At 49.9% G+C, this 15,141-nt stretch overlaps 2 protein-coding genes across 2 annotated transcripts; one reads left to right on the forward strand and one right to left on the reverse strand.

Annotated features, from left to right (window-relative positions):
- Positions 1 to 2,040: 2,040 nt before the first annotated feature.
- Positions 2,041 to 5,512, reverse strand: LOC131206541 (tryptophan 5-hydroxylase 1). Its single transcript, XM_058199123.1, has 8 exons — positions 5,347 to 5,512; positions 3,976 to 4,300; positions 3,732 to 3,897; positions 3,597 to 3,647; positions 3,029 to 3,310; positions 2,595 to 2,954; positions 2,311 to 2,530; positions 2,041 to 2,248 (listed from the first exon to the last, which is right to left on the reverse strand). Exons 1-8 carry the CDS (start codon positions 5,452 to 5,454, stop codon positions 2,177 to 2,179), a joined length of 1,584 nt encoding a protein of 527 aa, XP_058055106.1. The 5' UTR covers positions 5,455 to 5,512; the 3' UTR covers positions 2,041 to 2,176.
- Positions 5,513 to 8,468: 2,956 nt separating this feature from the next.
- On the forward strand, positions 8,469 to 13,617 carry LOC131209076 (JNK-interacting protein 1). Its single transcript, XM_058202059.1, has 5 exons — positions 8,469 to 9,005; positions 11,162 to 11,706; positions 11,776 to 12,530; positions 12,614 to 12,798; positions 12,861 to 13,617. Exons 1-5 carry the CDS (start codon positions 8,923 to 8,925, stop codon positions 12,931 to 12,933), a joined length of 1,641 nt encoding a protein of 546 aa, XP_058058042.1. The 5' UTR covers positions 8,469 to 8,922; the 3' UTR covers positions 12,934 to 13,617.
- Positions 13,618 to 15,141: the final 1,524 nt, after the last annotated feature.

A 15,141-nucleotide genomic window follows, 5' to 3' on the forward strand; every position in this document is an offset into this window, starting at 1 on the left:
GTGCAAAGTCCCGCGAAACAATCCCCGGAACCGGGCGGTCCCCGGTAACCGAAAGGGGTTACGGGCTGGCCCTGGTCCGGCCCTGAGCCTGCTGTACGAATTTAATTTAAAAATAATGAAAATAAAATTAGAACAAGAGAAGAACATTCGTCGAACAAGGAACTCGTGGTCCGTGGTGTGCGTGCGTCTGTGTGTGTATGTGTTGTAAGACAAAACACATCGCGCGAGGGCACACATACAGAAACGGCTGAAGTGAATTGTTATTCGCGCACAACTCGAACCTCGAACGATGATGATGGTCAGGACGATCGCAGGGAAATTAACCATCCCAGGGGGTTGACGCGGAGAGGGTCCTTCCCAAGGGCGGTTTGGTGGGTGGGCAGAAGGTGGGCCGGGTGCCGCGGAATGGAAGGAAGGAACTTATAAAAATAAGCAAAAATCAAAAACGAACCAAATAAAGTGGCGAACAAAACGGATATTACATAAAATATGTACATTTTTCCCTCTGCCGCGCGCGCTTCTGGGAAAGGGCAAACCGGGGCCCCGGGTGGCGGGACCGGGGGTTGTAATATTGATTCTAAAAACCCCGCATACCGGACGTCCGCGGACCGTTCGAAGGGCTTGCAGCCGGCGGGCCCGCGGACGATGCAGCGCACTGGCACTGGTGCGCGGCGGTGGCTGCTTTTTGTTGTTGTGTTGTGTTTCAGTTTATTATTTTTTGTGTTTTCATTTTTATGCTGTGTGTGCGTTTTTTTTTTTGCCCCCTTGTGCCCCTTTAACCCTCGGTCGGTCGGCGTTTTGTTTTCCCAGCGCCCTAATTGAGATCAGCATCGCGAACGTCGCAGCATGTCGCAGCAGCAGCAGCAGTACCACGGTGCAACCCTCGCCAGGCAGGGGTTAACCCCTTAACCAGAGTGGGCCAGGACGGTGTGCACGGTCGGACCGGAGTCTCGCAGTGGGTGGTGGCCGTACCGCGGCCGGAACAAACGGTGGGGGTGATAAATTTCGTGGGGTTGACCACGTTCCGCAAAACGAACGCTGGTTCCGGATCAGTAACCAATACAGACAAAAGTGTCTTCTGAGCTGAGCGCGAGCATATTTATGCTGCGATGCTTCAGTGTGCCGTTAAATTATGTTTTCAGCGAAACCATCGAATTTGCGGTGTTCCATAGTTGGCTCGGGGTATGATTGTATGAAGAGCTATTAACATTGTTTACATCTTCACAGAATCAATATTTGTTTTTCGAATGACACATCTTTTATCACAACGAACTTCCTTCGACGTTTGAACTAACATTTTAATTGAAAAAACTGTTTTTTTTTTTAAATTTCATAGATACTTGAAAAGTGAGCTTTGATACAAAGCTCACTGAGCCACTCAAAAGCTTCGAAAAAGCGCCAGGTGGCGCTAGTATCAATGAGGAGATGTTTGCGAATTGATTTACATTTTTCTCAACAGATGGCTTATTTTACATGTTTTAGTTTTAAAAGTTCAGTTACCTATGAATAAAATCTTTTTTTTGTAAATTATACATTAAAAGTTTGTATGATTTCTTATAATAATGTCGAACAACGATAAATCATCACAATTTTCAACGAGAATGAAAAAATACTTTATTCAATCAAAAATCAATCCTCAACACAATTTTAAAAAATTAAAAAGATTTTTTTTAAATGAATACAAAAGCCAATAATTATTACCATCATCTGTTGAGTAGCTAAATTTCTTGTGATTTTTTATCATTATCGTTGTTATCATGCTTCTTAATCTCTCTTATTAAATTAGCTGTCTGACCCGGCGAACTTTGTTGCGCACCAGAGGCAGTAAATAAGCAGGTTTTGAATTTCATCAAGCTCAGTTTATATATATATATGTAGATACAGGACATTTTCTGTTTTAGTTGGACTTCATATTTATACACATGTTGGCTTGTTGCCTTTACGAGTTTTGGTGTATGTTAAATCTCATAGATAATTTGAATACTTTATTGTTTTATTTTATTGTTTCAAAACAGTGGGCTACAACATACACCAGCAACCGAAACGGATCGGATTGTTTTGTGCTCACATTGTATGGTTTCACCGAGGAACATCTATTCAACAAATCTGCCCTATCGTTATCCATTTTGCACACCTTCATGGGTTAGAATACAGTAGCGGATTAAACATACCCGATCTATGTTGAATTTGGTGTCGTAGGTTTGTCCGCCCCATCCGACCCGTCCGAGTTGGGGCTCTTATCGGCGACCTTCAAAGAAGCGAAAAATAATGCAAACTATTGCACCATGACCCCGGAGTTGGCATGCTCACGTGTAAATTGCAACTCGAGAGCAACTTTTCGATCGACTCCACGTCCAGGTTCTCGTCGAGGGCGGACACTTTCTTCAGGGCGGACGACACGAGGCTCAGGTCACCGCGCAGTTCGCTGACGACGGCCGTGATTTTCTTGGCGTTGCTCAGGACCTCCACCGTCTGCGTGTACGGGTTGTACCGCACCCCGAACGGGCGTTGAATGTTCTCGGCAAAGGCTCTACGAAAGACGGAACTTGTGAACTTTTTGCTCCCACAATTCGTGGCCACGCTTGGGTTCTAACCTCATTTTTTCCTTCGCCTCCTCGAACGAGTCGGTGTAGTAGTACGCGTTTTGGTACGCCGTGATGATACACTCCTCCTGGCAGGTGACTTCCGGGTCAAACCGCTTAATCTTAGCCGGCGTCGTGATGGCGTGCTGCAGTTCGGCCACCGACGACAGCAGGCCGGCCCCGAACACCTTGAAACCCCCGTCCTGCTGGCGGCACAGCCCAAACTCGACGGTGAAGAAGTAGAGCGTAGCTAGCCGGTTGATGTCGTCCTCGGACGCCCCGAGCGACGCCAGGCCGATCTCCTGCGAGAACTGGGCGAAGCTCGAGTTGGCCAGGAGCGGCATGTGGCCGAGCAGCTCGTGACAGCAGTCGCTGGAAATACAAAACTTCAAATTATAAGCCAACCACGCGTCAGTGTGTCCGTATAGTTCGAAGTTTCCATTTACGGTTCTGGCGTGTAGAACGGGTCGGACGAGTGGCGGATGTACTGCGTGCAGTGGAACACCCGGAACGCGAGGCCGGACAGGAAGTCGCGGGGCGACAGGTAGCCGGCGACCGGCCGGATCTGGAAGCCGGTTTTGCGCTTCAGAAACACGTTGATATCCTGCAACTGTGGTAAGTTGTCCTCCCGGTAGCCACAGTACTTCACCAGCTCCGGCCAGTTCTCCAGATACTCCGGAACGGCGTGCTTGACGTAGAGTTTGTGTAACTCACGGAACACCGTCCCCCTGGCGGGCGACAAGCGAAGGAACGGAGACAAACATGAGGGACGAGAACTTTGCCACTTGCCTTCGAACTTTGGCTCCGAAGGCGTTGGAGCCTTTTTCGAGACCCGAGAGTCTTGGGATGATTCAATTAACTCCACTTGAATGGGACACTCGTTAGCCTGCACAGATTGATTGGCTGCACCCGGCAGCCGGAAACCGAGCATATCCTGTTCCAGGCTGACGTCAGGGCAACCGAACGGTGCCGGTGGCAAGTAGCGTTTAAATTGGGATTACAAATTAAATTTACCATGTCTTGATCTCCTCCGGCGTGTACTGAACCCTCGGGATGGGATTGCCACTGGCGGGCGGGCAAAAAAGGACAGACAAAAGGAGACTGTTAGAGCCCGGCGGACAACCCTCTCCTAAGCTGCATCCGACTCACTGCTTGTACGAGGTGGCGATGGCCGAAAACTGTTCCCGGCGCTTCCGATAGACCGGGTCCTTAAATCCTGGATGGTCGGCGTCGAGCTCGCTGCCATACATCAGCACGTTCTGAGCCCGGTCCAGGTCTGAGATCTTCCTCGGGAACCAGTGCATTTCGCCGAAATCTGGACGGGCAACAAACAGGACATACGATCTGACTATCTTCTTGGCCCAACCCGAAGAGGACCCAACAGGCCACTTACCGAAGCTTCCACAGGCGGACAGTGGCGTCGGCGGCGGACCGTCGTTGCTAACCTGGGCCGCATAGTTCACCGACTGGACCTCGCGCTTCAAAAGTCGCAAAACTTGCTCCAGCCGGTTTGCGTCACACTCGATGTCCACCAGGACGTCGGCATGGTCACCGGCCTCACCGCTCTTATTCAGCTCCACGTGTAACACGTTAATGCCGAGCTCCTGGAACACACGCAGCGCACCCGCCAGGCCACCGATTTGGTTCTTGAGCGTGAAAATGATCGACGTCCGGTCGGAACCAGAGCGCTCGTTGCCGTTGCTGTGGTCGACCGTTTTCTGAAACAACGTGCATGGGATAAGCGAACCAGCGATAAAAGTGCAACACTTTCTACAGATAAATAGGAGACTAAAACAGACACTTTATTCGTGCCGTTAGTTCAAAAATAAGCCACAACAGATAGAGTTTTTAAAAGTGTTGAAGAAACGATATTGCAATGTTTCGAAAACATAAATCATGAGGCAAAAATTATAGTCGAGCCATTTGAAGCACTTTTCACGATCTTAAAGTTAATCGGGTAATAAAAAACACTTTAATTTTCCACCAACAAATCTCTGCGCGTCAAAATGAGTTACGAACCGGTTGTTATATTTTATAACATTCTTCCCTTGCTCAGACTCTTCCCAACTGAACCAAATCCAACGATTTGAAAAAGTTTGCAGATCTTTCACGTTTACCTTAAAAATGTTTTTCATTGCGCAGATTCACAAGAAAAGCCTTTAAATTATGTAAAGGTTTTCGCATAATTTAAAAGATGACCTTCACAGTAGAAATCTGTGTCGATTTTCTAGAGTGAAAATATTATAACCAACGATTGAAAAAGCCGAAATGCACGTAACTGGGATTTTCCATAGAAGTTCCAGTTCTTTCGGACCATTAAGTTTAAAACAAACCAATCATCGCAAACAACCATTACACGACGGTAAATGTTCTCTGAACCATAAAATAAGACTTGTACATTCCAAGACTTGTCCATTCAAACAAAAAATCGAGACCCTTTAAATAACTATCACTATTAATTTTTCTCCAATTTTGAATCGATCTTCAAGGATCTATCAAAAAAAATCCTACATTTAACTACAAAATAGCACACACTAAAAGTTTCGTAAATTTCTCCATCGCAAACAACGGTTTTGGGTTCTAGTAACTAGTCCATAAACAAAACCTGAACAAAACGGCACTTTAGGTGGGACAAAACCGGAAACGGGAGTCAATTTTCCGATGACTACTCTTGGCACCACAAATATCCTGTCCGGTTTTGGCTCCACCACAACACCCCATTATGCGGGCCATAATCCACCAATCTGTCGGTGCCGATAGTTACAGCAAATTCCTTCCGCCGGTGCAGCGGACTGCCCTCTTTGACGGCCCACTCTTGGTCGCCGCTGTGGTACAGCCATAATCCCAGTAATCCTTTGCCGGACCCACTCATGCTCGGGCTCGAATGGTTTTGCACAAATTTCGGAATTAATCGGACACACACGGGCACTGCACGAAAATGCACGACCGACCGAGAGTGACACGCACGAAGCACCGGATTCGTCTGATGGCCTCCCCGGTCGACGATGGCCCTTTTATACCAGCACCACTCCGGATCGGCAACAGGTGGCAATGGCGGGACGGGTCGAAGAGGGAGCACCACTCGGCAAACACACGCCCCACCACTAGAACTGGTAATGTATTCTGGAGTCTGGAGTCCTCCCATTCATTCTGAGGCGTCTTCGCTTTGGCCCATCCACCGGCGGAGTGGGCAAACGTTCGTGCCCATACCAGCATAAAATCGTTTCCTTTGCTACACACGCGCGCACACGATCCTTCCCCGTTCCGCCGGACACACTCCGGGTCCGTCCGGGTTCGGTGTTCTTTCGTCATCGCCGTCGTCGTCCTTAAGAAAATTTCGCTCTCGATTGGCTGAATCACGATAATGTCAGGAATAATCTAAACTTTACCGTCGTCCTCGCACTTTTATGCTGGCTGTCGTCAACGAAGTCAGCACTAACGGTCCATGATGATGATGTGGATGGTTCGCCGGATTCTCGGGATCCCCGTGGCCCCTTTGACGATAAACAACTCTACCCCAGCCTGCCCGTTTGATGTGCCACAATTTAAATCGTTTGTTTTATGGCCGTACCGGCCATTTCGGTGGTTTTCAGGAACCGTCCAGCAGTGTGTTTGGAGCGGTCGAAGAAGAACTTGAGTCTATTTTTAGCACCACGACCCACTGCGCCATGGGATGTGAAATTAAAAGCATCCTTTTTTGGGCCAATCCACTCCTGATGCATAGAAAACCCCCGCAACAAAGGAACGCCACGGTGGAAGGAAGCGACTCGGTCGCCTCGTAGTCCGGGATAAGACCGGAGCGAAGCCACGGCCAAGTGTTTATCTATTAACTCCGTTCTGTATAAAATCAGTATTTGTTCCGTGGCTTGGCACCGTTTGCCCTCTCTTCGCTTCGCAGCCAACGGGTGCCGGTTACCAAACGAGTGACCCTCATCTCCCCGGAAGCCGGAGGAGAGCCATCGACTGGAGAGCGGGTTCCGACGGAAGCACCTCACTCTTCCGCCAACCAACCGACCGAGGAGTGTTTGATTTGTGCCAAAGGCGAAAGGTAAAAGTCATCCGCTGCCGCGGAAGCGAAGAACCTGGCGCTTGCCTTTGAAGCGTCGCCATCGTCGTCGGCCCTTTGGATCCTTCCTTCGAAGAAGAACCCGGGGAAAGGGGTTTTCCCGGCGGGTCTCTACCAGGCGGATAATGATAGTGATGTGGCGAAAGCGTGCCCCACTTGTTGCTGCCTTCACGTGGCGTGGGCAGTGGCGCGCAGCGAAACGAAAGAAAAAAACCGAGAAACGAAGGATACTTACATCCTGCGGGTGCTCCGGGGGAGATAAAATCGGAACGCTGTAGCACCCGCCACAAGTGTCAGTCAGAGTTGGTTGGACGAGTGAGACAACCTTGATTTTGCTGTGATTTCGATTCCGATGGCTGTTTGTTCAGGATGCCATCGACGGGATGGCGGCCTCGGAACAGCGATCCTCGCGCGGTAGTTCGGTTGCAATCGATCGATTATTCCCTCGGTTCAGGGAAACCGTCCAACGAAGAAGAACAGTCGGTCGGTCTTTTCCGGCATCGATTCACTTAATCAAACGTTTTCTCGGCTCTTTGCGGCGGGAATGGCCACCGTGCAATTCATGAATTTATTCATCAACGGGCCCCCCGGTGGGAGCGAAAGGACGCCCTGGTGGGGCTCAGGGAACTGGCATCAAACGATGAATGAAGCTAGCGCAGGGACTGGGCGCTAGCCGCTCTGATTGATGACTTTCAGGATCTGCAGTCGGTTGGGTAAAGGCGTACTGTTGGCAAGGACTTGGCAGTACCGTTTTGGATGGTTCATTAACGATGTAGACCGCTAAGGTTAATGTTTTAGGGCATCAACAGGTCCGACACTATTTACGGTACTCATGTGAAAGTCGTAGACCATCGCGAACCGTAAACATTTTATGAGAAAAGCCGAAAAAGGATATTTACAAGTAATCAGTAACGTCCAACAGAGATGAACGTTAAAGATTTGTTTTGCATCGTTCATAAGAACATTGTTGTGAATGATACCAAATTCCCGCTACTCATTTCACAGAATGGTAAGGAATCAAAAACGAAAAATATAATTTCTAAAGGCAGCACTGAAAACTTTAGCCAATGATTAAGAATTCACCGATGCAACCGGCGAAGGTACCGAAGTTCTAGCAGCAAAACTAAATCCATCAGAAACATAATCGGACGGGCCGAACTTTAAAGAGGCTGCCCGAAGTACGCGCTCCTCTTACATTTCTCGCTATAGGATAATTCTTTTTTGTGCAAACTTAATTTATAAACGACATTTCAAACAGATATACTTAGTAGTGTTACTATTGACTATTTAATTTATTTATATAAGACTCAATTAATTGAATCCATTCCAAAAAGTGTCTTGGAACACGACATTTCCTCCCAGAAAGTTAACCCTTGTTAATCAATAAACCGTCGCTCCACGACCGTTACCATCGAAAGATTTCCATTTTCAAATCATTGCTATAAACGCTGCCTATAAAACCACAAGTTACGTGTGAAGCCGTACGGGTTACCGTGCGCTGCGGCCAGCCTTCAGGACTACCGTAATGTTCCGTAGTGCGCATGTCGGCCCTCGTGTGGTGCTTCCCCTATCGCTGAACGGATACCTCGCGGATCAATACTTAGGAAACCCGGCCGGAGAGAGACAGAGAGACGCCCTGGCTCGACACGGTTTATACGGGAGCCCGTGTGTGCCGTTATCCTGGCTCTCCGATTAACCGTGTTGGCTTCCTCGTCGTCCTCGACGGAAGAGTGTTGTGCTCTGCGCCGTGGCCGTAAACGTCAAACGGTCGTCGCGGCGCCAGAGAGAGCCAGAGACCGCCGCTCGCCGTTTGTGTTACGTGGAGCAAGGACGGTGTGCACATCCTCGCGCAGTGCTCCACCGAGTGGTGGCTTTGTGGTGTGAATTGCGAAAACCTCGGAGTTCCCGGTAGAAGCACCGATTCAAAGATCCTTGCCTGGGCAGCCATACGTGTCGCCGATTCAGAAATCGAAGCCACCGCCGAGAAGGCTCCACCCGAAGGTTTTCCCTGCTGGAGGGGTTGCGTGTCGTGTGAAAATCATGTGACTGTGTGTGCGTGCGTGTGTGTTTGCTAAGGCCAAGAAGCCAGACCACATGGGTTGGCGTTGAAATGACCAACCACCACCCCACCAGCCGTTTGCTGGGAAAAGTGCAGTGAAAGGATACTTAGCGGAAGTGAACCCAGTGAAGCGCGTAAGGCTTTCACATCCAACGACGCAGCAACCACCCCTGGGCACCAGAGCCACATCCGCTCCTGTGTGCGATAGCGCAACAATGGCCGACACGGAGTTCGAGGAGCTCCGCCAGAATCTGGACGCGTTGCCAACGTTCCGCAAGGCTCCGGCACCGTTCTACTCGTAAGTCCGTTTTCCGATGTTTGCGTGGTGACTGTGTATGTTTGTTTCGGTTCCAATGGAAAATCACAAGAATACGGTGTTGTTCCGGATCGCCACAAGGCGTGCTGATTCATTAACGAAAATCAATCGAGCGCTACTAAATTCTTCTCACGACATGTCATCATCCTTGCCGATGCGTATGGGGCATGTAAAAGGGCACCGAGGCGCCCAAGTAGCCTCCAAAAGAAAAGCCTCCGATCCTGCGCTACCGTATAACTGGTGCCCGTGCGAGAGCGAGACGGCACCCGAGATTTGCGTATTATTTGCGTGCCGTGCCAAAGTGGAAATGGGTACAACAACAACAACAACAGCAGAGGTGTGTTCCCCGCTGTGTTTCGTGCTCGAATCGTTTCCGTATTTTCCGACCGTCATCGACGTGTACGTGACGTGCTATAAGAAGGAACCCCGAAAGGTGGAAATCCTATTCAGCATCCCTTCTAACCTTGGGAGAAAGCTAACAGTATGCCAACGCCGAACAAAAAAGGCGCAGGAGATGAATAAACGTGAAACGAGCGGTCCCACACCGAACGGCGAAAGTGATTTATGGAAGAGGTTTAAAAATAGTGCGCGCTTCGCCTGCGAATGGTGTCGGTGGAGATGGAAAAGGTGTCACCATAAAAGAGCCATCCGTATCCGGAGAGCATCCTTACATCGGTGGAGTGCGGGGACAACCTTCCCGTGCTAGATCCTGGGCTCACGCCTTTGCCGTTCCCGGAGGCGATGAATAACGCCGGGCCGGGCTTTGACGTGCGGCGCATTGTTGCCCGGCGGCCACGGCGGACCGTTCCGAACCGGAAGTGGCGCAACAGAAGGGGACTTCCTTTTCCATTAACACCCGTAGTCTGTCGCTGCCTGGTGTCTTTTTGCTGCGCGGGAATGGAAGGACACTAGCAGTTCGTTGGGAGAAGGTTCTACGAAGAGCGTATTTGCCCGGCATTTCTCGTTATAATTAAACACGCTCGGAGTGCTCCAGGATATGTTGTGTCCTGATGTGAGTCACTGGCAGTGAATGCCACCAAAGCGTGAGTAGGTCACGGAGCAGAGCGTTGCCCACTCTTTCTGATTGCTGTTTAATGCATTCAGGTCCGGGTCGAGTGTGGCCAGCACTTCATGGGAATGAATAATTCCAAGAAGGTTCATTACATATTTAAGGGAAGATGCTTCTATCTCCTTGTTACTTGAGAACTATTTGGAGCTCATTCAGCATCGCATTTGGGGTTTTGAATTATTTTTTACTTAAAGAAAATTCTGACGCCTTTGTGATCCCTTGTTTGTTCCAATTGCTTTGAGACTGCAAATAGAGCACGAACCTTAGACCTGTTATAAATCTAAACAGTTGAAACCGATCGAAACGTTTTAGTGCAAAACGATAAATACCGCGAAGCAGTATAAATCGATCAAATTTCCCGAGTCCTGAAGCGCAGATCGTGGATGGATTGTTATTCCTGAAGGCCACCGACCGGCGGAGAGTAATAAAATATTGACCAACAGAGAGCCGCGAACCGCCGGAACCGTGCTCGAAGCCGGCTCCACTCCGCTGAATACTTCCCGGCGGCACTTAATCACGGGGTACGATAAAATTAATCGAATTTCTTTCGACGCTCGGCACGGAGAAATACAGTTTTCTAATACCGTTTTACGCCACCGGCGTCTGATTTACGCTTCGTGGGGACGTCGGAACTAGCTTCACATCCGCGATGAGCAAGGTTTGCTCAAGGAACCAACGAAGCGGTTCCCTTTTCGCGGGCTCTTTTGTGACTGAGCTGAAGGCGGAACCCGAAATGATGTCACCCGCAGAAGATACCGGACGGATCAATATTCAACTCAAGACCTGGACAAAATTCCAGTGTCCGGCGGGCTGTGATGCTGGCACCAACACGCGGACAGTTGGTCACCCAGAGCGAATGGAAGTGGGTCAAACAACAGAAGGAGAGACGACGGAGAGCGTGCGATGTTTTTAATTTGCTCGCTTTTTATCAAATTTTCCACCTCGATTGCCGTGTGGTGCGATCTCTGCGATGGCGCAGTGGCCAGCAGAGAGATGTCTGGCTGGCGCTATATCTGCTAATAATTGGCCGAATTGAAAACTAAACTAATTACGCCCGGTTTCTCGGCAGGTTGGTGGGCGATGTCGATCTGGACCTGGAGGATAGCCCATCGTCGAAGAGCTCCGATGGTTCCGACCACGAGGATGACGACTGCGGTCCGACACCGGCAAGCGAGCCGATGAACCCAGTGCCGAAGGGGACACCGAGCAAGACGCAGCAGATCATCCAGACGATCAGCACCATCAGCAGCAGCAGCAGTACGGGCGAGGACGACGAAATCGGCGATGGGCTGCGCACCACCACCGGAAAGCCATCGATCGGAGCCTGCGGTTTGATCGATGACTACCCAGAGCATCAGTCCACTGGCGGTTCGGGACCGGACAGTTTGCTCTCCGTGACGACGCACGGTCATCCTTCGGTGAGTTCGGTGGACGTACAACAAGAGCCCGCGGGGGGTGACCCGCCATCGGGAGGAGTTGGTGGAGCTTCGCTCCATACGTCCGGCGCCACCGGAAGCAGTGCGCAGCTGGCACGGACCAGTTCACTACCGTGGATCCCGGGACAGGTGGAGAGAAGGCGCCGCAAGCTACCGGAGATACCGAAAAATCGTAAATGTAACCTAACACGTTTTGTGGCCAACTCACGAACGGGGAGCACTAATCCTGGATTTTCTTTCCCCGCAGCTTCCGTTTTGCAGCTACTCAACGGGCAGACGTCACTGGCGGACGAGCTGAGCGCCAGTAGCCGGAAGGTGCTCGGCAGCAATCCCTATGGTCAGTCACAGCACCCGACCGGACACGCGGGCAGCTTCTTCAAGCAGAGTTCACTGCTCGCCCTGAAGTGCAGCTATCTGCTGGACGAAGACTCCAGCCCCGACTCGGAGCGGTTGGCGAGCCTGGGCGATGTGGACAGTGGGCACAGCACGGCACACTCACCGAACGACTACAAGAGCATGTCCCCACCGGTCCCGCAGGCCGCGTCCCCGGTTACGTCACCGTTCCCACCGCCGTATGGTGGCGTGCCGTTCAGCCAGCTGGAGATGCTGGAGGCGACCCACCGAGCGCTCCACAAGTTCATTCCGCGCCATCACGACGAGATCGAGATCGAGATCGGAGATCCGGTGTACGTGCAGAAGGAGGCGGAAGATCTGTGGTGCGAGGGTGTGAACCTGCGCACCGGACGCCAGGGCATCTTCCCGTCGGCGTACGCCGTCGATCTGGACTACAACGACTTCGATCCCACCTCGGTCGAGATGAAGCGCGAACGGTACCTGCTCGGGTACCTTGGCTCGGTGGAAACGATGGCCCACAAGGGCACGGGCGTGGTTTGTCAGGCGGTGCGGAAGATCGTCGGCACCGGGACCAGCGAGTCACCGAAGGCACAACCCTGCATACTGGAGATCTCCGACCAAGGCCTGCGCATGGTCGACCGATCGAGGGTGCGTTACGGAGCGTGCGCTGTTTCGCGGATGTTGGGTAACAGGAGAACATACCCTTACTTATCACATCGTTTCTTCCGCAGAACAAGAAAACGAAGGGGCCGTGCATAGACTACTTCTACTCGCTGAAGAACGTCTCGTTCTGTGCGTTCCACCCGCGAGACCACCGCTACATCGGCTTCATCACGAAGCATCCGACGGTGCAGCGATTCGCGTGTCACGTTTTCCAGGGTACGGAGTCGACCCGACCCGTCGCGGAGGCTGTCGGGTAAGCCGAGTGCCGAGCAGAAGGTAGATGGTCCATTTAACTATCTTTTTTCGCGCTTCCAGTCGAGCTTTCCAGAGATTCTACCAGAAGTTCATTGAAACGGCATATCCGATAGAAGACATCTACATAGACTAAACTGCGTGCGCCCAAAGGCTGAGCCGGGCAAATCCCCGTCTAAGTTCACGCTCAACACCGCACCGCAGGCTATCACCTTGGAGAAGACTTCCAACGTGGCGTTCAGTTATCGCTTATTGCCTTATGTTTCCCTAACCAAGCATTAGACTTTCGTTCCGATCGACACGCGTTGGTGCTAAACTTCGACACGCACTGTTGGGTGCTCACCATTAGAAGCCATTAGCTTCGTTTGAGCGATATGCATTTTGATGAGTCCGGCAAACCCGTAGGTTAAGCAAACCCAGAGCAACCAAAGAGAATAAATGTTAGAACAGGCGACGATTAGCGATCGCCACCGTTCCTGGAACACACGTTCTGGTTCGGCTGGCTAGTGTGGTTCCGAATGGTTTCTACGTGCTTCCTTCCCGAGATTTTGTACCACACCCCCCTATGCCTATGAATATGTTCATGTCCATCTTCTGTTGGTTAAGTTAAGGATCCACCTGCCGACCCGTAGAACCGCACACGCCCCACGCACGCCAACCGATAGGCCGTTTCTATAGTGACACCTTTTCTATCGTCGTTTTGTAATCACTTTTTGCTTTCCGCATCTGGCACCGTTTGTATCTTTTGCAAACGTAGCTTCCGGAAACTCTGCAAAGCAGCGACAGAGGGGTGGGTTTGGTGGGAAATCTTCGACAACGGATGTCCTCTCGGGCTGCCGTTTGCTCGGAGTGTTTACGATCATCCTTTTTCAGTTTCCTGTAAATACTGCTAGAGAAAGGTGACGGATTTTGGCCAGTCTGGGCAGCAGATAGGCAAGAAGGGGCAAACCACGCGTGCTAAAGGGTGTTTGTATGAAGGGACAAAAAAAAACAAACCAAAACTATATATTTATAGTACAGCAAGAAAGAAAGATAGATAAATAGAGTAGACAAACGGGCTGAAGGAGCCAAAGCATTTGCTTTTCCAAGAAAATCAAATACAAAACCAATCGCTTAGTCCATTCTCACAAAAGTTGCTGAACTTTCTTCTCCAAGCTAACTGAACTAACATTTTGGTGTGGCAAGTTGCGCGATATAAGGCATAGGCATCTTTCTCTCTTTCTCTCTCTCTATACCTTCGGTTTATCAAGATCAGTGAGTGTTGCTCCTCAAATGTTGCACGTCTATAGTTTCTACAAAACCAATTTCTTTCACGTACTCTATCGTAGAGTTTGGAAGGCGGACGATCAAGAAGGGTACAAGGTCACAAAAAGGGAGCAAACTGTTTGCAAATAGAGCTACGCTTTCGTTAAGGCAAAGACAAAACACAATGGCGGTGATTACACGTGAACTGACATGGCGAAGCATAAACGCCGACAAAATACATTACACACATTGCGAATAGTAAAATGAAACATATGGAGAGCATCATCTGCAATACTGTACTATGAAAAGTTATAAGGTAAATTATACATAAAACAAGAAGCAAAACTAAACACTTACACACTTGTGGCCACTCAGCTATCGACACCAGGCTGCGAGATGCTCTAGCGAAAGATTGCCAGCCAAAAGAAAAAAGTAAGAGGGTCATTAAAAAAAGTATAAACATTAAACAAATACACACAAGTACACCTTCTTTCATAAACATATTTACTCAAACGGATTGCAAACAACAAACGCAATGAATTCTGCAACAATCTAATGAACAATAAACCTTCAAACGAATACTAACATGAGCAAACAAAAACAATGAATACTGAAACATAATATCGAGGCAGTGAAACTCTCTAATTGAACTAATAGACCGGCCAACAACCGGTGGCAGAGTGTTTCGATCGAACACATAACAGCATAAACCAACTTTTCCCCGTTGCACTGCGAATCGGAAAATGGATCCATTCCGATTCGCAGCAAGAGGAAAGCAAGAAATGAAAGCTCTCAACGTTCACCCATTCACCCGCCCCGAACAAGTGGCCCCAAATGGTGGCCCCCCATTCGAAAAAAAGAAACCAAAAAAAAGGAAAGTATTTATTATATCAGGGAGCAGGATTACGAACCGATATGAAAAGTGTCTTTTACGCTTACGTAGGAAAACGGTGAAATGGCAGCTTGTGCGCGCGCGGAAGACTCTGAAGGTGTGTTTGTGTGTATGTATGAAGGGTTGTGTGGGTGTGTGTGGCTGGGTAGGTGTGCATGGCGCTGGGAAGTAGACGGCGGCAGCGATATAGCAGAACACGAGAAAAGC

This window comes from Anopheles bellator, chromosome 1 (assembly GCF_943735745.2).
Source record: "Anopheles bellator chromosome 1, idAnoBellAS_SP24_06.2, whole genome shotgun sequence".
NCBI classification, from domain to species: domain Eukaryota; kingdom Metazoa; phylum Arthropoda; class Insecta; order Diptera; family Culicidae; genus Anopheles; species Anopheles bellator.

Coding starts and splice junctions, on each gene's coding strand:
- LOC131209076 (XM_058202059.1), top strand. CDS start 8,923: ATGGCCGACACGGAGTTCGAGGAGCTCCGCCAGAATCTGGACGCGTTG. Junction 9,006..11,161: donor GCTCCGGCACCGTTCTACTC/GTAAGTCCGTTT, acceptor GTTTCTCGGCAG/GTTGGTGGGCGATGTCGATC. Junction 11,707..11,775: donor GATACCGAAAAATCGTAAAT/GTAACCTAACAC, acceptor CTTTCCCCGCAG/CTTCCGTTTTGCAGCTACTC.
- LOC131206541 (XM_058199123.1), bottom strand. CDS start 5,454: ATGAGTGGGTCCGGCAAAGGATTACTGGGATTATGGCTGTACCACAGC. Junction 2,955..3,028: donor CCGTTCTACACGCCAGAACC/GTAAATGGAAAC, acceptor TTGTATTTCCAG/CGACTGCTGTCACGAGCTGC. Junction 2,249..2,310: donor TCTCGAGTTGCAATTTACAC/GTGAGCATGCCA, acceptor GCTTCTTTGAAG/GTCGCCGATAAGAGCCCCAA.